At 50.9% G+C, this 27024-nt stretch overlaps 10 protein-coding genes across 10 annotated transcripts; 5 read left to right on the forward strand and 5 right to left on the reverse strand.

The window, feature by feature from the left end:
• Positions 1–167: 167 nt before the first annotated feature.
• Positions 168–1976, forward strand: N7481_005273 (fungal specific transcription factor domain-containing protein; the record flags this gene model as incomplete). The annotated part of the gene is made up of 1 exon (XM_057264492.1): positions 168–1976. One exon carries the CDS (start codon positions 168–170, stop codon positions 1974–1976), a length of 1809 nt encoding a protein of 602 aa, XP_057122212.1.
• A 1246-nt stretch (positions 1977–3222) lies between these two features.
• N7481_005274 (uncharacterized protein) lies at positions 3223–5430 on the forward strand (the record flags this gene model as incomplete). Its single annotated transcript, XM_057264493.1, has 5 exons — positions 3223–3363; positions 3423–4392; positions 4451–4473; positions 4530–4974; positions 5042–5430. 5 exons carry the CDS (start codon positions 3223–3225, stop codon positions 5428–5430), a joined length of 1968 nt encoding a protein of 655 aa, XP_057122213.1.
• A 395-nt stretch (positions 5431–5825) lies between these two features.
• N7481_005275 (DUF3431 domain-containing protein) lies at positions 5826–6882 on the reverse strand (the record flags this gene model as incomplete). Its single annotated transcript, XM_057264494.1, has 3 exons — positions 5826–5874; positions 5946–6566; positions 6635–6882. The coding sequence occupies 3 exons, from the start codon at positions 6880–6882 to the stop codon at positions 5826–5828; spliced, it is 918 nt and encodes a 305-aa protein (XP_057122214.1).
• A 2080-nt stretch (positions 6883–8962) lies between these two features.
• On the reverse strand, positions 8963–10120 carry N7481_005276 (U2-type spliceosomal complex subunit CWC24; the record flags this gene model as incomplete). The annotated part of the gene is made up of 2 exons (XM_057264495.1): positions 8963–9410; positions 9579–10120. The coding sequence occupies 2 exons, from the start codon at positions 10118–10120 to the stop codon at positions 8963–8965; spliced, it is 990 nt and encodes a 329-aa protein (XP_057122215.1).
• A 1045-nt stretch (positions 10121–11165) lies between these two features.
• On the forward strand, positions 11166–16390 carry N7481_005277 (putative nuclear migration protein (ApsA); the record flags this gene model as incomplete). Its single annotated transcript, XM_057264496.1, has 3 exons — positions 11166–11618; positions 11680–15238; positions 15309–16390. The coding sequence occupies 3 exons, from the start codon at positions 11166–11168 to the stop codon at positions 16388–16390; spliced, it is 5094 nt and encodes a 1697-aa protein (XP_057122216.1).
• A 786-nt stretch (positions 16391–17176) lies between these two features.
• N7481_005278 (class I SAM-dependent methyltransferase) lies at positions 17177–18535 on the forward strand (the record flags this gene model as incomplete). Its single annotated transcript, XM_057264497.1, has 3 exons — positions 17177–17255; positions 17517–17633; positions 17799–18535. The coding sequence occupies 3 exons, from the start codon at positions 17177–17179 to the stop codon at positions 18533–18535; spliced, it is 933 nt and encodes a 310-aa protein (XP_057122217.1).
• Positions 18536–18860: 325 nt separating this feature from the next.
• N7481_005279 (uncharacterized protein) lies at positions 18861–19357 on the reverse strand (the record flags this gene model as incomplete). The annotated part of the gene is made up of 2 exons (XM_057264498.1): positions 18861–19251; positions 19305–19357. The coding sequence occupies 2 exons, from the start codon at positions 19355–19357 to the stop codon at positions 18861–18863; spliced, it is 444 nt and encodes a 147-aa protein (XP_057122218.1).
• A 166-nt stretch (positions 19358–19523) lies between these two features.
• On the reverse strand, positions 19524–20531 carry N7481_005280 (DNA helicase ZGRF1-like domain-containing protein; the record flags this gene model as incomplete). The annotated part of the gene is made up of 1 exon (XM_057264499.1): positions 19524–20531. The coding sequence occupies one exon, from the start codon at positions 20529–20531 to the stop codon at positions 19524–19526; it is 1008 nt and encodes a 335-aa protein (XP_057122219.1).
• Positions 20532–21294: 763 nt separating this feature from the next.
• N7481_005281 (BAR and SH3 domain-containing protein) lies at positions 21295–23149 on the forward strand (the record flags this gene model as incomplete). The annotated part of the gene is made up of 3 exons (XM_057264500.1): positions 21295–21408; positions 21480–21707; positions 22067–23149. The coding sequence occupies 3 exons, from the start codon at positions 21295–21297 to the stop codon at positions 23147–23149; spliced, it is 1425 nt and encodes a 474-aa protein (XP_057122220.1).
• An 837-nt stretch (positions 23150–23986) lies between these two features.
• N7481_005282 (uncharacterized protein) lies at positions 23987–26690 on the reverse strand (the record flags this gene model as incomplete). Its single annotated transcript, XM_057264501.1, has 2 exons — positions 23987–25629; positions 25682–26690. 2 exons carry the CDS (start codon positions 26688–26690, stop codon positions 23987–23989), a joined length of 2652 nt encoding a protein of 883 aa, XP_057122221.1.
• Between the last annotated feature and the right edge of the window lie 334 nt (positions 26691–27024).

Genomic DNA, 27024 nt, shown 5'->3' on the forward strand with positions numbered 1-27024 from the left:
CGGGTTTTATGAGCGATCCTACGATTCTGACGCCTGTTTCTGGGATAGACTCAGCAAGGCGTCTATCTGGAATCCCGCCCGAGTCCCAACCCAGCATTGCTTCTCCAACTGTCGACTCTGAAACTCCCGTTTTGACTCAAACTGGCACGGTCGGACTTGCACATTCAATGCCATTTACTACCAACGATGTTGCGGCCAGAGATACACGTACCATATCGGAGTTTGGAACTTGGTTCCTTGAAGAAGACTTCGATGTTGGGGCCCTAGATTTCTCAATTACATCTACAATTTCAGAATGGGCACAGGTCTCGAACGTCTTCCCTACGAATGAACTGGCAGTTGGGGACCAAGACATATATACACCCTTGCAAAGTTCTCCTCCTGATGTGAACTCGGCAAATCCCAACGACGACACAGTGCGAAGGAAATGGTTCACTCGCATGTCTCCCCCAAGAGAGCATCATTCAAGTCGAGACTTTCCTACATCAGGACCAACATGGACAAGCCATACAAATACAAATGAGTCGTATCGAGCCGGCCTGTCTCAAAAGCTCCGGCCACGAATGGAAGATGAGGCGTTGCCAACATCAGAGCAGCTTAATCTCTTCGCTAAGCTCTATTTCCATCGTTTCCATCCTCTACTCCCAGTTATTCATACTCCTTCGTTTAGGCCAACCGCTGAAAACGCACTATTATTCTTGTCAATATGCTCCATTGGCAGCTTGTTCGTTGGGTCATCTCGTGCCTTGGCTCAGGGGGCTAGAATATTTGAACGGCTCAATAAGGCAATATTGGCTTCTTGGGAATCTTTCATATCGCGAAGTCACCCAGACGCATTCTCCATGGTCCAAGCCGCGATTTTAGGCCAGACCTACGCCATCTTAGCAGGAGAGCCTAAGTATCTTGTTTTAGCAGACGTGCTTCACGGAACGGTAGTTGCGTGGGCACGTGAAGCAAATAGATTAGGAGCTCTTCGCCATTGCACTGGTAATCTTCTCGATGAGAACGATATGGATAGCAGCTGGCATCGATGGATTGAATGTGAGCAACGAGCTCGGGTGCAAGTAGCACTGCACATTCATGACGCTGAGCTCGCAAATTTATTACACCACCAACCGATTCGCAATCACCGATTTCGTCAATTTCCTCAACTGGCATCAGATGCTTTATTTTCAGCCCCTACGGCTTCGAAATGGGCAACTCTCTATCGTCAATCGCTACAGTCCCAACTTGATGACCCCGTATACCCCTTGGTACAGCGTTCCCTGGACTCCTTCCCCATTACTGGCCGACATTCTCGCTTTACAGCATACGGTCTTCTCGAGAGCATTAATGCCCGCCTCGTCGATGCCAAACAATCCGAAGAATTTGATCATCTAGTTTGCCAAGGAATTTCAGACCTGCTGATCAAATGGTGGAAGACCTACTACACACAGACTCAAGATCTCTTTTGCCTTCCAGTCCTCTGGCACTCGATTTTCATATCCCTTTATGCCGATCTAGATCTTCTAGAGCAATCAATCGGCCGAGATGGACATAATCCAGTCTTCGAAGCATCAACGCCAGTACGAGAATGGGCCAGCTCCCTGAATGCAAGTCGCTGTCTGGTTCACGCATCCCTGATTACACATCATCTCGAGCGTATGAGTATCTCCTCCGAGCCTGCAATTCATGTTCCGCGGGCATTATTTTCCGCGGCGCTGACCTATCTATGTGTTGCCCACCACGCACCAAAACACATTATTTGTGCCCAGGCATTCGCCTCGCCGGAGATTGAGCTCTTAGGTGAGAATGCTTCTCGGGCACATTGCTTTCCTGAATATACGCATAATTCAGAGGGATCTGTCATTGCGGACTTCGATCATTTATATAGGTTAATTGATTTGCTTCAGCGGGGTGGGCGTTGGGGAATCTCCCAGGCATTTGCTGGTGTGATTTCTGCGGCATTAGAGGAGAAGGGGAGAACTTTGGGATGATATGGTATTTTGAACTTCTTTCCGAGTAACGATAATCTACCTCGGGCTATATAAGTAGAAATCAGGAGTTTCTCATCAAGTACAATACTATTAATAACTTCTTTAAGCTGAAACTTGGCGAATATACCCTAAGGACCGACCTAGACTCTAATGTGAATTGGTCTATCCCAGGCTTCATAGGTATCTCCATTTATAAGCCCCAGCGTAGACAAATCTGGCCCAGTCGGTTCCTAAAACGGAAACCAACAAAAGTCGACTTAAATCTTATACTGATTTGTGGGGAAAATTCAGGGTAATCACTTGGACTAAAAGAGAAGGTAATAGCAATAATGAAGGATGCAAGGGAAGGGCAAGGGCAAAAGCAAAAGAAAAGCCGGGCCCCCGAGTCAAACGGGGATTACTTACAGCACTCGAAGTCTGGAAGGGCACGTCCCCTTGTACTAACCCGGCGGATTTTGAAAGTATGGGTGCATTTACCCTCATCACCAAGCAAATCGCCGAATTGGGCGTCGGAGGTCTTGAATATAGGGAACATAATATTTTTTTTTTGGTGTGATGTGGCCTTGAAGGAAACTTGGTCATTTCCTTGACCAAATATATTCTTATTTGACTGACTGGCCCTTTGAAACCTTACTGCGGACATGACTGCCGGTACTCTACTGCTCACCCCGCATGTTGATAGAAGAGGTTGCGGGGTGAAGCTCCACCAATGTGGGACTAGTCAGTTCCAACCTTGGAGGAAAACCATTAACGGCGGTACTGTAATTCTATTTGACATTCAGCATTTATCTGAAATTATCTTACTCGCAATAATTCACTCAAATTGATAGAGCTTACATCGGCATTAATTTCGAAACCTACCAGTAGGTAGAAGCTTTGAAGCCTTGAAATTGTCCTAGTATCACCCTTCTCGTCGCATCCTTCACAGTAACTCGGGCAACATTCTACATTACAAGTAATAAGGCGATATACTCTAGAGACTTCCCATTGAAGCCATATTTCGCTACCTGCATAAATACGGTGATCACCTGATTAGCTCCCCGCAAACGAAGTATCCTCCCCCCGCAGTGAGAGGTTTGTGGGGGATGACCACCTCCGGTACAGAGTTAGGTTACTATTGGAACGGCAGAAGCGGAATTAGAAATCAGTAGATGAAACGGTATAAATATGATCCGCATAGTTTTCTGTTGAAAACGATTAAGAGTTTCCAGTTCGTCGCCTAGCTACACTCTACCCTCTGAATACGATGCCTGTCTTTACAGAATATTCCTCTTCTGCTCGAGACCTTAGGATCTTGCCCTCTTTTGCTCCGCCACTACCCAGGCTTTCTCCTCCTTTTTCTTCCAAGGAAAATGATGGAGAAAAATATGAAGTGATTATCGTTGGAGTATGTACATCCCAGCTCAGTCAAACATAGCTAAACGAAGTATTATTCCCTTTTATTAGGCAGGACCGGCAGGTTTAATGCTCGACCTACTTCTCGCCCGTTACGGCCTCAGCGACGAGTCTCTTCTCTGTGTCGATGCAAAGCCGAGTACATTGAAATCGGGTCAAGCAGATGGCATCCAACCCAGGACGCTCGAAGTCTTCAAAACGTTAGGTATCTCCGATGAGATCGAAAACGAGGCTTGTCATATGTGGCAGTTCGCATTTTGGAATCCATCTTCCGACAAGAAAAAGGTCATTGAGCGCACGGCTGTTATGCCAGAGGTAATTCCTCCTGCGCGATTTGGCTATGAAGCCACCATTCACCAGGGGCGAATCGAAAGAATCATGGAAACGGATCTCCTGCGATATTCGAAGAGAGGTATTCTCCGGGACACGCGGTTGGTCGATGTGAAGATTGACGAGAATGGCGATTCCGACTTCCCAGTTGTGGTGACCATGAATGCGAATGGCACTGAGAGAATTGTGCGGACTAAATATCTAGTGGGTGCAGATGGTGCTCACTCGGTTGTTCGTCAATCATTGGGATTGAAGCTGGAAGGAGAGTCTCTTGACCATATATGGGGTGTTGTCGATCTCGTTGCTGACACCAATTTCCCCGACATTCGTCGTCGCTGTGGTATTCATTCTCCTGCAGGCTCTGTGATGGTCATTCCGCGCGAGAGGATTGCTACGGGTGAATATCTTACTCGGCTATATGTCCATGTCCCTGATATAGTGTCTCCAGAGGATGATCAGCTTCCAGCCGGGGCAACTGGCTCCAAGTCAGAGGATGCACGGCAGCGAAGAAGCAAAATCACTTTGGAGGGTGTTTTGAAGCAAGCTGCGGATGCCATGCAGCCTTACTATATCCGGCCCAAGGATGGGGTCATTGATTGGTGGGCTGCTTATCAGATCGGCCAGCGAGTCTTGCCTGAGTTTATTGTCAAAGATTCGAAAAAGGCCGCACGTGTGTTTATTGTTGGTGACGGTAAGTTCGACTCGTCGTAATGACTCTATGAAGAATCCAGATTGACTTTAAATCACAGCTTGTCACACCCACAGCCCTAAGGTATCTACGAACCCCAATGAAGCCGCCCAAACCGGTCTCGCTAATCAACTTTCTAGGCTGGTCAAGGAATGAACGTCTCTATGATGGATTCATACAATCTAGCCTGGAAACTCATCTATCAAATCAACGGACTTGCACCACCATCAACCCCCGATAACCCAACACCATTGCTAAACACATACCAAACAGAACGACATGAAACAGCCCAACAACTCATTGACTTTGACCGAAAGTTCTCTACAATGTTCTCCGGGCAGATGGGCGCAACAGAAGGTCTCACGCAGGAAGAGTTTCAGCAGGCCTTCAAATTAAACAACGGCTTCACCAGTGGCTGTGGCGTAGAGTATCCAGAGAACATACTCGTCGTTCGGGATATTAATCTCTCGCCAAGTCCCGTCCAGGGCACGGACTACCTTTCGGGAATCCTTCGGCCAGGACGACGCCTACTTAACGTCAAACTGCTACGGCATGCGGATGGGGACCAGCGGGATCTGCACGATGGTAAGATCGAAGTCGTTTTCCGGGTTGATTCGTTTTCGGGCAGTTCAAATAACAAATGATTGTACAGACACGCCCTCTACTGGACGCTTCCGAGTTCTCTTGCTTGCTTCGCAAGACCTACTTGATCGGGATAGCGTCTCGGCAAAAGTTCTCGAAAGGACGGCTATGCTAGTCACCAAATTCCCCGCATCCACCATCGAACAAATTGTGCTACATCCTCGACTCCATCGATCCTTTGAGTGGGGTGATATTCCCGCTTGTGTAAAGCAGACTTCGGAAATGCGCTTCTATGATGGGTCGGCGTTGGTTGACGCGTATAGCATCTATGGCGTCGACCCCGCGCATGGCGCACTAGCCGTGATCAGACCGGATGGGTATGTGGGGGTCGTTGCGCAACTCGACGATGTGAAGCAGGTGGAGGAATATCTCCAGGCGTGTATTAGAACAGTTTCCTAGATGTAGTCATGAACCCCAGGCTTAGATTGTTGTGAATTGCTGTTAAATTGGTCTATCTTCGAACCGAACTGCGTATGCAGTGTATTCTATGTAAATTCGACCAAAAATGTGTATGTACCGTTCAATAATCGTACAAATATACACCAAACGAATGTGGGAGATTCCTTCTCCTGGCGCTTGAACGCATTGGAATGAAAACATCCATAATAAACCGTATAAACTCCGTAATCCTTCTAACAAGGAGATCCCTGAGACGAATGGCGAATAGGCCTCGGGTCATGGGTATCGAAAATATCGACAGATGTATAGTCGCGGTGAAATCAAAAGCACGAAGACGAGAAGCAGCTTAGACCGAGACACTGGCAGAAAGAGAGGTAAAGGCGACAGTTTTTGGCTCAGCATTTGCCATAAACCTGGCAGTAGCAAAGTTGCTCATCGGGACAACTGAAGGTGAAGAAAAAAACGTCGTTAGCCCTTGCTATATCCACCAAACCTAGATGGAAATAATCACTTACTAGATTGAGTTCATTCCAAATATGACGTGCCACATGAACTCCATCACTCGCCCGGAAGAAGCATCATTCAACTCGGTTTCAATAATCCACTGCCGGAATTTGATATAATCCTCCCGCGGTCGCGCGTGCACCTGGCTTCGCGAAACCGCAAATTGCGCGCAACACGCGGCACCGATCTGGGTGGGTTTTCGCATGTATTTCCCGCCATACGATTCGGTCTCGTACGGAGAGGACATGTTTAGCGGCGGAGTACTCGTGCCCTCGAAGATATCCCACCAGACCTGTTCGGTGACATGTTGATTGAAGCGATGGCCTTCCTTGCAGCCAGGATTCCAATTACAGCGAAGGTTGACATATCCATTTCGTTGGACAAAGTCCGTCTGCAAGCTTCGCATCGCTAGGACATTATCGTGGAGGGGGGCGTCGACGTGCCATGCCATTAGGAATCCGGCGCGGTGGGCGTGGAGGAAGGCGATTGTGGAGGGAAGTGTGTCGTAGTGATCAATGACATAGGTGAGGTAGGCCATGGCCTCGTGGCCTTTATTGAAAGGGGTCGTAAGGATTTCGTTACTGGATCGCATGTCTTGGGTGGGGTTGACTATGTAAAGGGCCCGCTGCCAGCTATCGCAGAAGACACATTAGTACTGATCCGATTTGCACGAATAAAGAAAGAGCGCGGTTGTACACACTCTGGAAGCTCCTCCTGAACCCAATCTGTATGTTCTTCTGCTAGCTTGGCCATCACAATGACCTTGTCTCCCGGGTTGCCATGAATCGGCACTGGTGTTTCGATGACATCGTTTCGGTTCAACCACTCCACCAAATATGCGCCAGCGCGATACTGGTTATAGATATCTTGAAGATGTGCTTCCAAAAGATACAGCGAGAATATCAACATAACCGAGATACATATCGCGAATCGTAGGCCACCCTTCATGGTGACCACGAAGAGGGTATTCGAGCCCTTTCCCACAGCTTCAAACCGAATTCCGTAAGCAAGTATGAGGTTCACTTTAACCGAGACAGATGATCCATTGATTAACAAATGGAGCCAGGCACAGGAGGGTGTTGGAAAGCAAGATTAAAATGGTGTGGAATGAACTGATGAAGAGGAGACTGCGAAAACGCAGACAGGGGACGACAGAGGAGAGCAAAGAGAGCCAGGGATTGATCGTCACAGATTCCACACGGAATAAAGGGACAAACAACTCGTGTTAGAAGGAGGAATTGGATTGAATGGAGCAGGATTATAGGAGAGGGAAAAGTGAAATTGGAATATCGTCCCGTGCGATCTGGGAGCACGTAGTAGCCTAAACTGTAAAAAAGCAAGACAGGGAGGCGGGCCCCATAAACTCCCGGGGGGCCTTTTCACCATTCTGGAGTCTAAACCACGTTTAACTTAAAAGTCCCGATCACAACACACGTCATTGGCCACAAGAGAGGCGGTTCAGGGGAGCTGGGAGGGGCTAGGGATTGCAGTCAGGCCGGGGGAAGTGTTGAGCGTTGCTCTGGCCCTTAGCAGAAAGCTTGGCCTTGGTTGCGTAGCGCCGCCCCTCTTGAACTGGCGGCGGGTCCGACAAGTTGATTGGAACAATTGAACTTAAGAATGGGGAATAAATGCGCAGCTACCGCTGGTTGCGCAAGTCTATAGCCAATCTGCAGGCGACTGGCAGCTTGGGCCCCCATCTAAATGGTATCAAAGGGTCGCGCTTCCCATTCGCCCTGTGAGAAGTTCCATGGTTTGCACGTGGCGAGCAAAATTCTTGGGAGCAATTCAAGAGGGAACAAAGGCCTGGAAAAAAGTACTGCCGTGCAGGACGTCGTTGCAAAAGAAGGGTACGTACTTCCCCACCGCGCTATTGGTTAGGGAGACATGCCGTGTGGGGCCTTCGGGTAACCCCCTAAGACTCCATGGATGGTTATCTGGACATTGGTCAAGTTGCTGCAGATACAATACCTTTGAGGCCATAAAAAAACAGATTGAATCGAACCCCGGAGAGCTAGAATTCCAGGGGCACATGCTCTGCATCAAAGGGAATCCCCAGCGAAACCTCAAGGACGCCGGTTAATTTGGGTTCTGACACATGGACGGCACAGTGTGGCGATGACAGAATGGGCCCACCACACACCAATGGCCAATGCTCGATCAGCATTGTAAAATAAATGGCACGGCCGCTTTTGGCTTTTCGGTGTTGCTCCGCTAATATGAGGAAACTGGAGAAACAAGCGAGCGACGAGGGGTCCCTTTTCCGTGGGTGCATGAGAACACTGCCCCAGAGAATGGGGAAGGGGCCAGGACATGATGTAGAACCGGATTTCTGTAACGATGATCAGGAGCATTGCGTAAGTTGTTCAAAACCCTTGCTGTATACTCCGTACGGCATTCTGCTTAGCCGACAGCGGGCTCTAGTGATTCCTGCGTCGATAACTGTAGCTATCTCTGCGCTGCCACTAGGAAATGGGATGCATATCGGAGCACAGACCGGGCCAAGGACGCCTCATTGGTGGCGGGGCACGTCTAAATCCCGTCGGTTGAAATTACCGCGTGGCCAATTTTGAAAAAGGGTCTCGATTCCAAGATTGTGGAAGATTAGCAGGCAACGAAGTATGAATTGATGTCTCACTAGGGCACTAGGATCGGTTGGGAAGGAGAAGATCAACTTCCAAGATTGAAGTTGGAGGTTGGTCAGTTTGGGATTGCGGGGAAGAATTACTCCAGTCACCTGCCCGTGGGCACCGGCAGCTACAGTATTACTACTAGTAGTACCTATAACTAGTACGTCGCAGGCTACTATTAGAGGGAGAAGAATTCCAACTAGAAAACTTGAAGATAACTGAGCCCCCGAATAAGGTATTTGCCAGATATATCGAGAGGCAACTTCTATTTATCCGATCTCCCCCAAGGTCAAGAAGAGATTTCCAAGTTCTAATCCATACACAGCATACTATATTCCCCGAGTCTCTCGGCATTATATTGATATTATACAGTCCAGCTGCAGTCTCTCAAGTGCTAATTTTCAATCGTCCCCCTCCTCCTCCTCATCGCTGACCTCCTCTCCCTCGGCAATTGCCTTTTCGCGTGCCTTGCGCGCCCGTTCGCGTTTCTTATCCAGGAGCGCATTAAGCTTCTTCGCAACGTTGAAAACCCCTCCAGTACCCGCTCCGCAGGCTGCACAGTTTGGATTTTTGCGATATCGCTGCAAAGCGCAAGATTCGCAGAAATAGTGACCGCATTTCGTGATGATGGGGTCTCTGTAGGGCTTTTTGCAGATGATGCAGGCAAATGGAATGCTTTCAAGGAATTCGTCATCGTCGTCATCTTCATCGTCTTCAGCTGTTTTCCCGGCACCTTTCCTTTGCGACACCACCCTTCCGTTTAACTTTACCCCATTGGTCCCGACTTCCCAATCGCGATCCAGCTCCCAGCCTTGTTTGTAATCTTCGCGCGCATGGAGGAATTTGCAACTAGAACCGATTGTTAGTGTTTCTAGATCATATTTGGGGGTATATCAGTTGAGGCGACTTACGAATCTCCGAAACCACAGAATCTGAACAAGAAAAAGAAAGAGCAGTTAGTGTATGTTCGTCAACAGGAAGCGGTTCTGCCCAAGGCAGTATGAGAGGAAGACCTACCCAGTCTGCTTGTAGTCCTTGCACACATCCGGGGCAAAATCCATCACAGTTATTGTTCGCACGTTTGTAGATGCCTTGATCGGACCGAACTTCTTGTTTGGCGCATCCGGGTTCTTTTGGATGAAGGATTGGTAGTTGGCCGATCCCTTGTAGGTTCCGTCTGGAGTCGCATCGTCGCCAGCGTCTGGATTTCCCGGGCGAGCTCTGGTAGACCCGAGGAGGTTCTTTGCGCTGAGATCCTCATCGTACCAGTTGGAGGACTTGGTCGCATCGTTACTGGAGGTCAAGGGAACCGGAGCGGCACTGGCTGGTTGTTCGGCACCCTTGTCTTTTCTAACACTGGCAGCGGAAGAAGCGGTCACGGCGACATTCTTGCGGCGTCTCTTAATGCGACGGCCTTCTTCGTCATCGGAGGAGGTAAAGCCAGAGTCTGAATCGGAGGCGGGCGGCGGAGTGGCGGGCTTCTTGCGCATGTTGGCCTTGGGTTTGGAGCGCTTCTTGAAGCCGAACTGGGGAACGGAATCAGCAGGTTCGTCGGCCATGTTGACGATTATGGAGATCAGAGTCTTGTAAAAGAAATAAGAGAAACCTTGGAATGATAATGATATCAAATCAATCCTAGGTATCTCCGACGGAAGAGTCTCGAAGGGTGAGTCAGCAGTGCAAACAGGGCAAACATGGAACGCGTACAAAGGAAAACAACAACACAAACACTCGGCACATCCAATGGGATCGAGGGATACTTCACTACATACACTGATTAGAATTTGGGTAAGGTGGGCATGGGATTGATGTAAACACAGATAAACAGATTATCGATCTATCTATTTTATTTATATATATGGGATATACCCTAGTCTATGTAATAATCACAGCCATTCAACACCATCGGTTACTAGTCGCTGCACCCTCGCCTGCGGCCAGCAGACAGCCGCTGCAGTACCTTTTGGGCCAGAATCTCCTCTTCTCTTCCCTTTTGCTTCTCCCCGCCCAAGTCGCCCACCACCAACCTCCGACTCCCTCGACACTCCCTTTCGCTTTTTCTTTCGTTTTAATTTAGTACTACTGCCTTTCATTGTTTTTCCTATTCCATTCCCTTTCTCTCTTCACTCGACGACCCGATCGAGATCCCGCGGGCGATCTCTCCTGCAGATCGCGCAGTGTTGTGCTTGACTGCATCGCACATCTACGCGCCTGTGACTTGAACCTGAACCTGAACCGATTCCGCCCGGAGTTCTCACGGATCCGTCAAGTGTTGGTTATTTCAATCTTCCAATTTCACCTTTCGCAACCTCTCGTTTCTCTCATTTCCTTTTCTCCCCGTTGCACCCGCATCTTCGCACGTGGTGCCACTTGACGATCCGCGGTCGCTGGTCGGCTCGATTTATCTTGACTTGGTGAGAGGCCCTCTCTCTACGACACCATCTCGAAGCGCGCGATTTCGAACGATGCTCGCGTGAACCATACTACACCACTCCCACCACACAAACCGCGCCAACATCCGTACGTCTCTCCTGGCGAACGACATCTCCTCGTACAGCAGGGGATTCGGCCGCCGCGTGAGGCACGGCACCGCTACCTCGGATTATGACCACTTCCAACCCTGGAGCGAATAGCTCCCTTGCCTCCATGATGGAGGACCCGTTCGTTTCAAATGCGGGACAACATGCCGCCCCTCGTGAATCCCATCGGTACTCGTCCTTTGATACACAGCTCTTCAGCCTCAATGCCTCTTCTCCTGCCCAGGCTAAGCGAGCCCTCGAAGCTCATCTCGCGGAAACCGAACGTCGACTTGAAGAAGCATCCAAATTAGGCACGGCCCTCATCGACCAACAGCGAGAACTATCCGAGCAGCTAAAGGAGGTCGAACAACAGCAGGACGAGGGCGAGATGGGCCCGGAGCTGCGAAAGAGACTTGCTGACCTGGAGCATGAATATAATGAGATCGGCCGGGAATCGGCGCGCGCATTTCTAGGCCCAAAACGGCTGGCTGGAGGCTCCGAGGATGCCCATTCGGGTACCCCGTCGTTTGACCAAAAGGTCAGTAACTGATGACCGCAACATGCTCACCATGGTCACCCAATCTAACACCCATTTATAGTCACCTATCAGCCCCGCTCTTTTCGCCGGACAGGCGACAAACTCTCCCAGCAAAGTCAGTGTTCCATCTCGCAAGCAACGCAACCAGCCGTCAAACCGCGTACACGACATCGAATTCGCGACCGAGATATCCACCTCTCTACTCGCCCAGGTCCGCCAATTACAGGCGCTCTTAGCTGAGCGCGAGGAATCCCTCAAGTCTGTCAACCTCGAGAAGTCACGTTTGGAGCTTGAAGCGGAAGGCTATGCCCAACGCATACGGGCCCTCGACGACAGCGAGCAGCGCTACAAAGATGAAAACTGGGCCCTGGAGACTCAAACTCATGAGCTGATGGCGGCTGTTCGAGATGCAACAGAACGTGAGCAGAAGCTTAATAGCAGCCTTGACACCTCAAGCGCAGAAAAGAATGCCGTCGAACGTGAATTGGAGGAGCTCCGACAGACCAATGCGAAGCTGTTAGAGGACCAGGCAATTACTCAGAAGTCGAATGATACCGAAGTTCACCTCTTGCGTCGGAATCTGAATGCTGGTGATCTGGAGAAATCTGCCCTTCAGAAGAAGCTGGAAGAGCTCACCTCGCAGAACCAAGAGTTGGCCAAGGCAGTTGCAATGCGTATTCGCCAACATGAATCACAGGGTGGTCGAGACCTTCCGGATGACATGAATGGTGACGAGCCCGAACAAACCACCCCAGACAATTCTCCCCCTCCGTCGCCAAACAAGTTTACACCTCGACACGGTCACCTGGAATCTGAAACTCTCAAGAGCTCCCTCGGACACGCTCATCGGATGATTCAGAATCTTAAGAGCACCATTCACCGAGAGAAGACAGAGAAGATTGAGCTCAAACGCATGTTGCAAGATGCCCGAGATGAGGTTGAGCAGCGCCGTCGTGAAAGCGCCGCGCCTAATGGAACCAAGAAACCTCTGAAGAAGAAGGATGACTCTTTCCGGAAACCTGCACGACCTGACCTTTTGGGCGCAGGTCGCAAGGAAACGTCCAGGGTTGAACTTCACGACACTGACTGGGAAGATAACGCCGGCCAGATCAGTCCATCTCGTCCAGTAGCAATGAATAGCGCCACTAGAAGCCGTTCTGGTGCGCATTCTCCCGACGAAGCCAGTGATGTCTACCAGACTGCTACTGAAGCTGAAGATGGATTTGAGACCGCAAATGAGCGTGCGACCGCAACCGAGAGCGAGGCTTTCCAAACCGGCGTGGAAAGTATGGCAGACGATAGTAGCGACTCTGCGGACCTCACCGAAACCGAGAACAATGTGCAAACTACTCCCCGTAACCGCGTTGCCTCGTCTTTGGTGATGGCTAAAGCCCGTGATCGAAGCTCCTACCACAGCTCGGCCTCTACATCAGACGACGATGAGACCGACAGTGGATTCCCTTCCCCCAGCCAAACGCATATCTCTCGGCCGCGTGTTAGGTCTAAGCGAAGTGTGCTTAGACGGATTCGCCCATCTGGGGAGGCTCCCATGGCTTCCAGCAGCCGTCCATCCAGTGCTCGCAACTCTCCTGCGCCCAGCTTTGAACAACAACCAATGGCTGGAGAGGGTCAGAGCCTGTTTGCAGAGCTGGCAGAGCTTGAAGGTGGCGAGGAGGAGGAGGAGGATGAAGGAGCCTTATCGCAGGCCTCGACACCACGCATGCAAGCTGCCACCCCTGGCTCCCGCAGACCTTCTGAAATTACTCTTAGCGATCTTCCCAAGCCTATCATGGTAGACAGCGGTATGATGACTGAGCCCTGGGAGCCGCAAACCCCCAAGGCTGCCCATGTCCCTGTCCCTGTCCCTGTCATCGGAGAGGCCACTCCGACGGATTCTCCGGCTACTCCGCAGAGAAACCAGACCTTGGATCGTGAAATCGAATCTGAAGCGGAGGAGACCCCTAAGCTGGTCAGCTCAGGCACCCAGTGGACACCGCTGAAAGGACCTATCATCGATAATGATCACCTTTCTAATGTTCCAACGCCACCAAAGATGGCCTGGGATGAGAGTTCTGAGTCCCAGCGAGTGGAGGCTGGCACCCAGGCCGAACTACCAGAGCTCAATGTCGCAGCTATCTCTTCACAGGAGACGGTGCCTGCTCTCCCCAGCTGGCCCAAGTTGGAAGTTACCTACCTTCACGGAGACGAGACTGTGCCCGTGAAACATGAGGTTCCCGAGCCCGAGATTCCGGAATTTAATGTATCCTCGATTTCATCCCAAACCACCAAGCCTGTCCTAGCTACCGTGCCTGAGCCCGAGCCAATGATTGTGGAACCAGTGAAAGAGTTGCCCGAGATCTCTTTATCCTCTCTCTTCACCTACTCCACCGAGCCTATTCAGGCACGCCTTCCCGAGCCAGAGCCAGTGCTGGAAGTTCCTGAGGTTGTTCTACCTGAGTTCGGGCTTGCCACTCTCTCCACTCAGCACACTCAACCCGTGGAGCCTCAACAGCCCGAGCCAGCTCCCGTGCCAGAACCCATCATCATTCCTGCGCCCATGCCCGAGCCAGTCATCCCAGACTTGAACATCTCTATGCTGGATGCCACCTCTACGGAGCCGATTGCGCCCAGGTTGATCGAGATTCCGGTCCCAGAACCCGTTCCCGAGCCAGTCATCCCAGAGTTAAGCATCTCTTGGCTGAACCCTTCCTCGACGGAGCCGATTGCGCCCAGGTTGATCGAGATTCCAGTCCCAGAACCCGTTCCCGAGCCAGTCATCCCAGACTTGAACATCTCTATGCTGGATGCCACCTCTACGGAGCCGATTGCGCCCAGGTTGATCGAGATTCCGGTCCCAGAACCCGTTCCCGAGCCAGTCATCCCAGAGTTAAGCATCTCTTGGCTGAACCCTGCCTCGACGGAGCCAGTTGTACCTACGCCAATTACGATTCCCGCACTCCCAACTCCATCGGTGTCTACTTTAAGCTCAGTCGAAACCCAGCCCGTCAAGTCTGTACCACCAGTCGCTCCTCTGATGGCAGAATTGGGTATCCAGACAGAACCCATGGAGGAGTCAAAGGCAGCGGCGATGGCTCTGCCTGTTCCTGTGACTACTAATGAAGATGCTACTGAGTCTACCCGCGAACGTGATAGCACCAGTGCAAAGGATCGACCCACAAGCATTGGCCTGGCTCTGAGCGACATTTCTGGCAATGCCTTGCCCCAGTCTGCTACAGAAACACCGGGCTCTGTGAGCATGGATCAAGGCTCGCAGACCATCCTGTCTTCGCAGCAGATTGATCAGATCCTCATTGAACGAGAGGCTCCGCGTCCAATTTCCTCCGCCGACAGCAAGTCAAGAAACATGGCTGTTGTGGGGGCAGCAGCAGCAGCGGCTGCTACTGCTACTGCAGCATCGCCTTTTGCCACTCCTAAGCTCCGACCTCGCCCTCAGGGGCAGTCATCAGCTAGATCCTTGACCCCCGGGCAACAACGACCTGACAGCGCTACTAGCCAGGCATCGAATCTTAGCGCCCACCCGCCATTGCCTGCCGACCACCGCGAGGCCATCTTGGCCGCCGAGAAGAAGTCAATCGACATGCCCCCTCCTGCATCCCCAGGTACGATGGGGCCCCCCCTTGGCACCGGCTTCCGCCTACCGCATGAATGTGCAAGGTCCCCGGACTCCAGGAGACCAAGTGCCCCGGCCAGGCTCAACGAGGACTGTTTCTACCCAAGCGCGAGTGAGGAGAAGCAGCCAAAGCCAACTGTCAAGGAGGTCTTCCGTTTCCTCGTTTGCATCGGAGCTGGAGGAGCGGTTCAATATGAGCAACCCTCACGCTGGTCCTATGCCCCATGGATATGGTCCCAACACAGATCCCCGCATGATCCAAGCAATCACACAGACCATGATTGGTGAATTTTTGTGGAAGTACACTCGGAAGACCGGATCAGGAAACATGTCGTCAACACGTCATCGACGCTACTTCTGGGTTCACCCTTATACGCGTACTTTGTACTGGAGTGAGCAGGATCCTCAAACGGCTGGAAAGAGCGAACTTCGAACAAAGAGCGTTCCTATTGAGGCTGTGAAGGTTCTCGCGGACGACAACCCATATCCTCCTGGTCTACACTGTAGAAGCCTGGAGGTTGTCAGTCCCGGCCGTCGTGTGCGATTCACTGCTACCACGAGCCAAAGACACGAGACTTGGTTCAATGCTCTGTCATATCTCCTTTTGCGAGAGTCGAACGATAACTGCAACGACAGTGAGAACAATGTGACTTTGGATGATATTGATGAATTCAACCCCGGTTTCCGCTCGGCTTCTCGCCAGACAGGTCGGCTGTCTCTTGCGTCACATAACAGCCGTCGCCCAGCACCGAAACAGCGGGCAGCCTCTGCGATGTCCATGCGGTCTACTGGAACCCATGGACGCGCGTCTCCCGCATTCAGTTCCCCGGGCGTCAATGCCTCGTTACAGGTGCCCGAGGAAGGACAACAACGATCCTCATCTCGCCTCAGCACAATCCTTACTGGCTCGATTCGAGGCTCAATTGCTAGCCTGAAGGGACGCCATGGTCAAGCCGATAGTGTTCATAATGGAAGTCTTCGCGGCCAGGACAGTGTGGAAAACTTTGGCCACGAGGCTGAAGATGATGAGAGACTCGAAAACGTCCGCGCGTGCTGCGATGGAAAACACGACGTTGGCTCCCTCTCTCGCACCAGTCGGTTCAGTCCAAGGGTCGATCGCCAACACTCCCACCACCACTGAAACTGAAACAAAAACATTGCATCAAAATTGACTTGGCTCAGTTTGTGGGCTGGTCCTCAAACCACGATGACGGCTTGCGTCGGTCATATAATTGCCATGGGTCTCCCCCCCCCCCCTCTCCCTATCTCTCTTTTTCGGTTTACTCGCCCGACAAGCAGTTCTCTAACCGTCACTGTGCCGCCTTGCATACATCTTGTCATGATAGAAGGCACAGTGATGATGACCTCTTTTACACCTTCTGAATGATTCGGGTTGTGGTTCCCCTCTCCCTTATCCCCACCTACTTACTAGTACTACTCATTTGAAAAACCTACCTTTCCTTTCCCTGCATGTCTCAGACCACGCATCATCTCCTATCACCGTCCTTCATTGATTCATTCTCACTGCTGTGTATCCGTTCAGCCACGTTCCAGTCTGCTCAGACGACTTGACTATATTTCTTTTTGTTGATAATTCCGTCCCGATTACTGTTCCACTCTTTTCCCTGTGATCGTGTTCTCTTCATTGTTGTGCCATCTGCACTAGAGCGTGAGCAAACACAAAATAGCCCGTATACCAGTGCTTGTGACGATTCTTTGTTTTTTTTCTTTTTCTACCATCGTAGCAGTGTAAAATGTAGTAGCAGGTTGTTCTTGTTCTCCATTCAATATGCCACTGTCTGGTCTTTGATCCAAATCCATGTCACGTGATTGGGGTCTTCCCGGCCCTAATTTTGGTTTCTGGCGGGTCCATCTTCTACTACTTCTCCAATTCTCCCCTCACTTGATTAATAAAGAATCAACCATCATGACGACTCCCCCGCCGTTAGGAGATAGACTCAAGGGCATGCTTGAGCCTGCCCAGCTCATGACATGGGCTATGTCTCGTGAGTAACCTTTTCATCACCCATTTAATACAACTCCCTTGATATTCTTCCTCTTGTGTTCCTCGGCATTTGATACTACATTCGGGGTTTGAAAAAGACATGCCCTCCATTGCTACTATTCCATCTATTCAACATGCTATGCACTCTCAAAGGCGTCAATGGGAGCTTATATCACATCTGTTGAAGAATTCGCACTACACATATCCATCTCTTCTCTCTATACTCTAGAACGAGAACCCCGCTAACATTATCAATAATCAGACTACATCCGAGTATGCGCAGAAGCTGTCTTCAAGAAAGGCGAGATCTTCGCGCCTATCCTTCAAATTCATCGATTGCGCGATGAAGCATTTGGTCGATTCTGGGTCGAATTTTCCAGTACGTACCCTGACGAATGACCAAGAAATGGAAGATAAATTCTGGCCTTCGTCATTCATCTCCATCATGAAAAATCCCAACCAAGAATGCGCGAATCTTCTCGTCAAGCCCATGTTTTGATTATAATTATAATCACATTCCACTCACCAAATGATATTTCTCCAGCCCCAGCACCAAACGCTGCTCCACCCGCAACAGCATCAGAAACAGAGACAGAGACAGACACATTTCAACCAGGCCGAAACACCAACGGCTCATCCGATCTAATCCCACCCCTGCTCCGCACAGCCAACGGGATCGTTCTAGACATCGGACCAGGAACAGGCACCCAAATGCCCCTCCTCCGCTCACCCTCAATAAGCACAATCTACGGCCCAGAGCCCTGCACCGGGCTCCACGAGAAACTCCGCGCCAAGGCAATCGCCGAAGGAATCTCATCCAAATACCACATTCTCCCCTGTGGCGCCGCAGCATCGCAACTCCTCCCCGGACTTCGGGAATCGGGCACGGGCGTGACAGAGGCGTATGATTCTGATCCGCGGAATGGGATATTCGACACGATTATCTGCGTGCGTGTTCTTTGCTCTGTTCCCGAGATGGAGAGGACTGTGGATGAACTGTATGGGATGCTGAAGCCGGGCGGGAAGTTGTTGGTTACGGAGCATGTTGTTAATCCGTGGCGGACGGCGAAGGGGTCTGTTCTGGCGAGGGTTGTGCAGAGTTTTTATCAGTTGTTTGGGTGGAGCTTTTTCATTGGCGATTGTGCTTTGGATCGGGATACGGAGGGTGCGCTTTTGAGGGCTGCGCGTCTTGATGGTGGGTGGAAGGTTGTGGATTTGGAGAAGAATTTTGCTTGGTCGGTCATGCCTTATGTTTCTGGGACTCTGGTTAAGAAGAGTTAGTTCTTGAGTGGGTGGGTTGGTACATGTGTTCTGTGTCTACTGTTATTCAGAGGATTCTTATTCCGGTTTCACATTTCGCAATTTGCATATTAAATCGAAATTCCAAAAGATTATGAGCTTCTAAAACTTTGTTCTCTTCTGTACAGATATCTGTCTGACTCGTCCAGATTGGGCAGCGTCAATTATCTCTGGTATAAATGTATTTGATTGTCTAATTGGGTATCATGGTGGTGGAGATGATAAATGCCTCGGCTTTAAATATGAAGTCGGCCGGAAATGATAAACTCGGGGGCTCGGAAAGGTCCGAAATGGTCCGGTTATCGCTTCAGCATGGCTTTGGTCGACCTGGAGGCCAGAAATCGAAGAGATCTAATGCCTCGGACGTCCAGGGCCCCTGCTCGATCTCCTCGGCGGGCTCGGGAACCTGGCTGAGTGCACTTCGCATGAGAGTGGGTCGAGCCTGAAGGCCGGGCCTACTCAACGCGGTAGGATCGGATAGTGATTTGCGAAAAGGCGCGTCTAGAGATCTCTTTGCTGGGAGATTTCGGGCGCGTTCGGGTTGGTCTCCATTCCATGATGTTACATGAGAGGCTCGACTCTGGTAATTATTGACTCCAGGGCTGACGGCCATCTCTTCGAGGATAGATTGAGTTGATACCGAAGGTATGAATTCCATGTTGGTAGACGCGGGGCCTTGAGATGGGGCACTAGCGGGCCTGCGAGGCGATTAGTACAGGAGGCCTCCCATATTTTATGAGCACATACTGACTGCGACTCCTTGGGTTTTGACGTAGGCTGGCTTCGTTTCGCTGGCGGGCCCATTGCTGAAGATGGGGATGATTTTTGAGACGTATCGCTAGGTAATAGTGCACTGTACATCAATTTGCGGCGGGGTTTCTCAGTGGACATGCGCAAGGTTTTTATTGGTTGGGCTGGGGGTTCTGTGTCGGGGGTTGGTCGTGAAGTTCGTGGGTTTCGTGGCGCGTCATTATGTAGGGGGTCGTAGGAGTTCGGCGGTTTGGGGGGGCGCCGCTCGAGAATCGACAGGCGGTTCCTCCGCTGGGACAGGAATTGATTTCGGTTGATGTGTCGTTTCTGTTGGTGGGTGTATGGATGGTCCTGTAAAGGTCGGAGGATCTTGTTTCGGGGGTTCTTGTCTTGAAGGTTTGGGTATTGGGGGTGCTTCTATAGGTCTCGACTGCGGTTTCGGCTGCGATTTCGGCTGTGGTTCCTCGACGGGCATTGGTATATTCGGCCTCGCGTCCTCTAATAGTTTCGTTTTCTTCCGAGGTGCAGGAAGACTCGGCGGTCTCGTAGGTTGTCGTGGTTCCGGCTCTGTCAGATCCACCACCTCAGATTGTACGTTCCTGCTTCGGGCTGGGGTGGTTCCCGCCGAGACTCTCGGCCGTTTGGGAGCTCGTTCAGAGGGATCGGGGAGGCTTGGCGTTGGAGGTTGAGGATGACGTTCTTCGTACGGAGATGGACGATAGCCAATTGGGGTTCGTTTGATGCCAAGAAGGTCATTGAGAGAGCGAAACGTCTGCGAACCGGAGGGTCGAGCGGAGGTGGAGGTAGAGATAGGTGTAGGCGCAGGCGCATGGGTAGGCGTGGGTGTAGGACGCGTCTGGGAGTTATTCGAGGGAGGGGAGGTCTGGCTGGATTTTCTCTTTTCGAACAAGTTGGTGAGATCCTGCTGTGTTGTGCCCATGCGCTCGCCGACTTCAATCAAAACGCCCTTATCGAGTTCCAACTCATCGCCATCTTGTACCTCATCTGTCGATCGCCAATGGTGATCCCCAATGTAGTTACCAGATTCATCGTAGACCATCACCCGTTTGTTGAAGGCATGGTAACGAAGGTAGCCATCCTGCCATCGTTTGGACTTGCGGCGCAAGTCGTGGGTGTATAAACAACGAAACTTGACCACGGAGGCAGTGATGGGTGACTGGGAGGAGATTGGAGCGGAGCCACGGGGCGTAGAGGTCGGGACAGACATGGGAGGTTTCCACTCATGACATATCCCAGTGATATTCAGTTGTGGTGGTGGTGGTGGAGGATGAGGAGGAGCGAGAGATGTGGGGAAGAAAGGAAGAAAGGATGCCAATACTCGCAGGCCTCAGGCAGATCTCCACTTACTTCTACAACTACTTGACACGTCCACTCTACTTTCATTCATCAGGTCTTCCACAGTAGTAGTAGTAGTAGTAGTAGTCCCTCTGATCAACTATTCCATTACCTCTTTTCCTGCGGTTTGACTCACACATCAAAGTGGCCCCCACGGGAAACCCCAGTAGATGCAGCCAACGGAAATCAGTCAACCATTCTGATTTGCGATGACCCCAGTCCAAGTGGAGCTCGATGCATTCCCCCGACCAAAAATAACCAGAAATCCAATTAATCATAGGGCAGAGCCAAGCAGAACAGAGCAGAGCGCATGAGGGGCTTGGCCCCCCCTCCATGAGGGGCTTGGCCCCCCTCCATGAGAGCCGCGTAGGGAGGCTTGAAACGTTTCGAACTTCCTTGCCTTGTAATTCCCCCGTTTCACTTTCTCTTTTTTACTTTCACTCATCCACTCATCCACTCACTCGCCCACCCTCACCCTCTTCCATCCCAAGATTGACTCGACTGCTGGTTCAGTCAAATGTTCATCTGCTGCCCTTATTACTATTGTGAATAGCTGCCCTCTGCTTCTGCTTCTGCTTCTGCCTTCCTTTTACAATCTCCCAATCTCCCAACCTCCCCCAACCAGCCACTCCACCATGCAGAACGTGCAAAAACGCTTTGGTCGAATGACCTCCAAGCGAACCGCCGATGACAGCCAGGTCGCTGTCCTTTTAAAGGATTTCGAGGACGCCGATTCGTTGTTGTCTAGGGTAGGCAGCACCTTTCTTCCCGCGGGGAAATTTATCGACACGCGTTCCATTGCTTACTTTTCATTTTACAGATCGCAGAATCTACAAGAGCCTGGCGTGATGCTTGGGTGTCAATTGCGACCTTTCAGAGTCGCATGGCAGATGAATTCGATGGATTCTATGCGCCCATTATCGGTTCATCTGAAACAGAATCCCCGCATCGACCCGTGGAAACCGATCCCACCCTCTTGGGTCGAACCAACCGACTACGAAAGGAATTCGATGAGCTTCGTGAAGAGATGATCCAGGAGCTCGATGTTGTCGAGGATCGTATGGCCCGTCCAGCGGACAATGCAAAGGGCTCCTTGGCCCCCATGAAGAAGACAATCAAGAAACGCAACGATAAGAAGGTATGTGTATGTGTGGCTGCACACCAGGTACAGTGGTGTTGCTAAAGTTTGAAACTCCATATTTCCCATCATTACTAACCGCCTTTTAATGGGAAACTAGTAGCTATTTGATGGTCTATTTATTCCATCTCAGGTAGCTACTAGTTTCCCATTAGAAGGCGGAGAAGAGAACAGTCAACAACGGGTTTCAAACTTTTGCAACACCACTGTATACCTGGGGTCTGCAGCAATGCGAGCCATTTACCATTTACTCATCCTTATTCCAACAGACCGAATTCGAAATCTATCAGGGCAAGGTCGATAGCCTCATCCATAAACCGAAGCGCAGCGAACGCGAAAATGCCAATCTTGCCAAGGCGCAGGTCGATCTCGCCAGTGCGAAGGAGGTATATCAAGCTGCGGACCAAGACCTCCGCCAACGCCTGCCACATCTGATCTCCCTCCTTTTCTCACTCGTACCCTTCATTCTCACAGCCCAAATCGAGACTCAGAACCGCATGCTAGGCACATACTACACAGTGATCCTCGCCTTCTGTGAAGAGACCGGACTGCCATCACCACCAGCCCCATTCGACCAGATAGTATCAGACTACCAACTCGTCCACGATCCCGTGCAAAGCGAGATCGAGAGCATGAACTGCCTCATCCATGGCAAGGCCCTCCGAGAAGCACAAGCCAAAGAACTACAGAACAAACGTCCTTCCCTCGGCAGTCGCAACGCAAGCGTAGCAACCAATACCTCACGCCCATCCCTCTCCTCCCGGCCATCCCTTTCATCTATCTCATCCAGCATTCGCGGCAAACCAGCCGCTCAACCACCAATGCTCGGCCCAAAGCCCACCACCTGCGCAGAGGAAATCCGCGCCACCTCTCCATCCTCTTCATACATGGCATCCCGCAGCTCCGTCTCCGCCTCTATCGCTAGTACGTCAGGCACATCTCCGCTTCCATCAGCACATGGCTCTTGGATGCCCCCTCCAGACAGCATGCTGTCTCCGCAAACCACGACCCCCGTCCCCAGCGGTGTCTCCTTTTACCCAGCTGCCCGGCCGACGGATCATTTCCAGCACAGTCGTTCCCAGCAAAGTTCGCTTCAGCCCGGACCAAGCATACCCTTCACAAACGCCGAGCCCTTCGCTATGGCTGCGCTGAAGAAGAAGAAACCCCCACCACCACCCCGTCCAACATTCGTCACGGCATTGTACGACTTTGATGGACAGGGTGATGATGATTTGAAAATTAGAGAAGGCGATCGGATTCGCATCGTGAAGAAAACTAATAGTACGGATGACTGGTGGGAAGGTGAGCTTAGTGGTGTGCAGGGGTATTTCCCGGCGAATTATGTCGAGTAAAATGGATGACGATTTGAAGTTTTTTTTGTGTGGTTTCATTCTCGTTTTGTTTCAGTTATTGCCAATGATACCTCGAGTGTTCTGTTTTAAAAAAAATCTTGAAATTTGGCTCAAGATTCCCGAGGTCTGTGGATATATATTTCGCGGTTCTTGGAACCTTGGAAGAGGGTAGTACAAAGTACTAGTATATTGGATTTGACTCCAAGGCTCCAAAAAACGACCTCGGGATGAAGAGATATAGTACTATTTAGAATCACCATAAGCATCAAGGGTAACTTGAAAGTGCCTGGACTTCCAAGGTTCTTCAAAGTTGTTACCAGATTCGTCCACGGGTACCTGATGGTGCCATGGTCAGGAAGCGTATTTTAACCGTGGCTCATATTTTATATTTTGTTTGCCCAGATATCAACCACCCCCAAGTGGTCGAGCAGTAACTCGACTATTTCATCTTCCTTGGTCTAGTGGTCATGATTTCCGCTTGTCATTAAAACCGATAAGCGCGGGAGACCGGGGTTCGATTCCCCGAGGGAGAGTTTCTTTTTGCTTCTTTTACCTTCGTAAAGGACCGGCCCGGGACTTAGCGGGGGTTGGATATTCCTTTTTTTGGTCGAGAAAGAACCAGCACGGTGGGAGTAGTGGAATGGATAATGAAAGCATTTGTTTCTTTGGTAAGGGGCTATCTATAATTAAAAATGTCGTTGGTTATACATTGCTACCTACAACTCGAATGCATACATTGTCGGCTGACATGATACAATTGAGTGGACAGGGAAAAATACTATACTACCCAAGTCAATGAATTCAACACAAGGTCAAACGCCTCAAGTCACCAGAGCTTCAGATGAAAGCCTCACCGGGGGCATTGCCATCCAACACTTTTTCCGCCGGGCGACGCCGACTGTTCAAAAACATCTCCACCATGCGTTTGCTGGAGACAGTAGAAGGACCATCCTGATTCTTGTGATACTCATCCATCATGTTTTCGTGATCCTCCCTCCGCCACTGATTTTCGTTATTCAGCGCATTAAAGTCACGATAGGCGCGCATCGACCGGAATGAGTTTGGCTTTCCATTACCTATCGGCCGGCGAGCGGAATATCGTCGGTACTGCTCCTGTGTCAAATTCCGCTTCGGTATATCGGGTACCACTCTCTGTGGAGTTGGTGAATCTGGTATGCTTGGTGAGTTCGCAGTTCTCGTTCGCATTGGCGATAGAGTCCGATCGGATGGCACCCGAGCCGGTGGTGATGGAACATCAGCGATGGAATCAACTGCTGAAAGCTTGGATGCAGTCTTGACTGTGCTACCGGGCTCAACGGTTTGAGATGGCAGAATGGTCCGCACACTGGATGATCGACTGAATGGACGAGAGAAGTTATTTTGAGAAGTAACTCTGGGGTCCGTAATGGACTGCGAGTCATTGTGCTTCGGCTCACTAGCAATATACGGGTTGGCAGTCGACTCTTGGCCGGGGCCAGGGGCTCGCCGCATCATTCCCATGAATATCTCATCATCATCTTCTTGAAACTGGGCATCCTCTCTCACATGCTCTCGTGTCGGACTGGTTGACTCGATTCTCTCAATCTGTGAGCTTATCCACTGCTGCCAGTCCAAACTCGGCTTCACCTGAGTTTTCAAAGGTGATGAGCTGGAAGAACGTCTTGGTGACTTGTATACTGCTCTCTGAGAGGTAAATATAGTCGCTGTTCCCGGCTCGTCCGCGACATATCGAGGTTCAATAACTTCCTCCGTGGGCGTACCCCCATTTGTCGTTCGAGAATATACACTTGGAGAAACAGCCCCCATTCTTGCGCCTCCATAGCGAACAACAATCACGCTCCCTGTTTCATCGTCTGAATCCCCACCGCGTGCACACGGCGAGCGAGGTGATTTTCCATCGACTCTCGGGCCCCAAGTGTGGATTTCTTGCCCTTGAATTCTTCGAGAGGACGCTGACGAAGGAATATACTGAAGAGGTCGAATTATATTCTTCCGCGGGGAAGAAGAGTCTCCAGCCCTTGCTGTCGTAAATGATCCGGGCGTCGAAGAATCTCCACTGGGAACACGGCGGACTGTGTATTTGCTGCGACGCGATAATGCCGAGGAAGTGCGTGCCTGGACAGCACGGTGCTCTGCCACAGTACCGAAAATTATTTCCTCTTCGGCATTCTGCACATCTTGCCGTCCAATCTGCTGCATCAAAGCCGAGTACAGGTCATGGCTATCAACCCAATCATTGAACCTGCGGGCGGTAGACTTTCTGGGCGTAGGCGAAGCCTGGTCGGCCGCGCCGGAGGGATGCTGCGGTAATTGCTTATTCAGGTCCCCGTGCTCTTCAATTAGAGATAGCGATTGCCGATTTCCAGGCTTGCGAGCTGTGATAGTGTTGGCCACGGTCGAATCTGCCCAACTTGTGACGCGTGATTTGGATGTGCAGAGACTGGCACGACTGGGGGGAGATTCGTGGAACACGCAATGGGCTGGAATGAGCATCATCAATTACATCCACAACTTCGCTGACCATATCGTCACGATCCTCCACATATTCGTGGACGGAATTGTTGACAGAGATCTCATTGCAGGCGATAGGCACCGGAGGAAATGGTGGATCTGTTGCGTCTGAGAGGTTTGATTGTTGCTCGACAGGCTTTGATAGACCAAAAACCCGCTTCAGACCGTTCTTGAAAGATGCTGAAAAGGTCCGTCGCCTGCCATGCCTCTCAGCCGGCTTGGTGCCAATGTTACTCGCACTTGTCACACGGAGTGTCTTGCGGAACGGTTTGTTTTCCCATCTGCGTCGATGTACGAAGAGCGAAGAATGTCTCGTCCGGGCTTCAGCCTGGTCAATTTCTCCGAGGAATTGATCGCGGGCAAGCTGAATGGCTGTATCTTGACTCTTGGCGTGTCTAATTGCACGGGAACTTTGGAAGGAACTTGCCCGAATAAAGGATGGTGTATGTCTCATGGTGCGTGGCAGCGCAAACCGGGGGCTTCGCTCGAGATCCATGGCATCTCGACGGGGGAGAGGTGGCGTACTGTATGTGATGTGTGAAGATCGTTGTCTAGTTGAAAACATTGATTTGGCCTTGCGCAGCCGCCTATATGAGGAGGGCACAGAGCTATCTCGACCATCCAACCCATTCAGCTCAGCGGGTGGTGAGAGGACGGCGGAGAATTCGCGATCGTTGACTGTAGATATACTCTCGGCCCTGGCAAATGGAAGTGGGGTGGACGGGGGAACGGTGGGAGCTCCATAGGTTGAGGTGCTGTCGTCGGTATATTGAATGCTGGATTTCGGACGCCGTCTTGGAATGGCGACTTGGGTAGGTCCACCAACTCGGTTATAAGAGCATTTCAATTCAGCTGATGATTGATGGGAAGGTTGATGACTTGAGTGCATAGCACGGGAAGCGGCCACAGCAGCATGGAGCTTAGCGACATCGGGATCGATGATTTCTGCTGGTGGACGACGGGCTCTTCGAATTGAGCGAGAGGACATGGACCTGTGAAGCCGGCCTCGAGTGCCGAATGCGGAAAACATATTGTAAAAGCCTGTAGTATATGAGGTATACCAAAGAAGATGTTGGATAGAGAGGGGGGAGAAGAAGAGGAAAGAGGAGAGAGGAGAGAAACGAGAAAAAGAGAAAAAGAGCGACATGTTGTTGTTATTGATGTAGTGGAGGAAGGAGCAGGTCGAGGAGGTGAAAGTATACGGAAGGAGCAATGGAGGCATTGGAGCATATGGACACGTGATGGAGAATGGACTCTTCTACCTTAGTACTAGTACCTTAGTACTCTTCTCCTCTTCTACTCCATACGCTGCTCCGGCTTCAGATATGCATCTTGGTTATCATGCGTCATGCATGCATCTGTAT

Source organism: Penicillium waksmanii (assembly GCF_028829765.1).
Source record: "Penicillium waksmanii strain IBT 27052 chromosome Unknown utg000005l:1.0-5232799.0:1.0-5237142.0, whole genome shotgun sequence".
In the NCBI taxonomy this organism is placed as follows: Eukaryota; Fungi; Ascomycota; class Eurotiomycetes; order Eurotiales; family Aspergillaceae; genus Penicillium; species Penicillium waksmanii.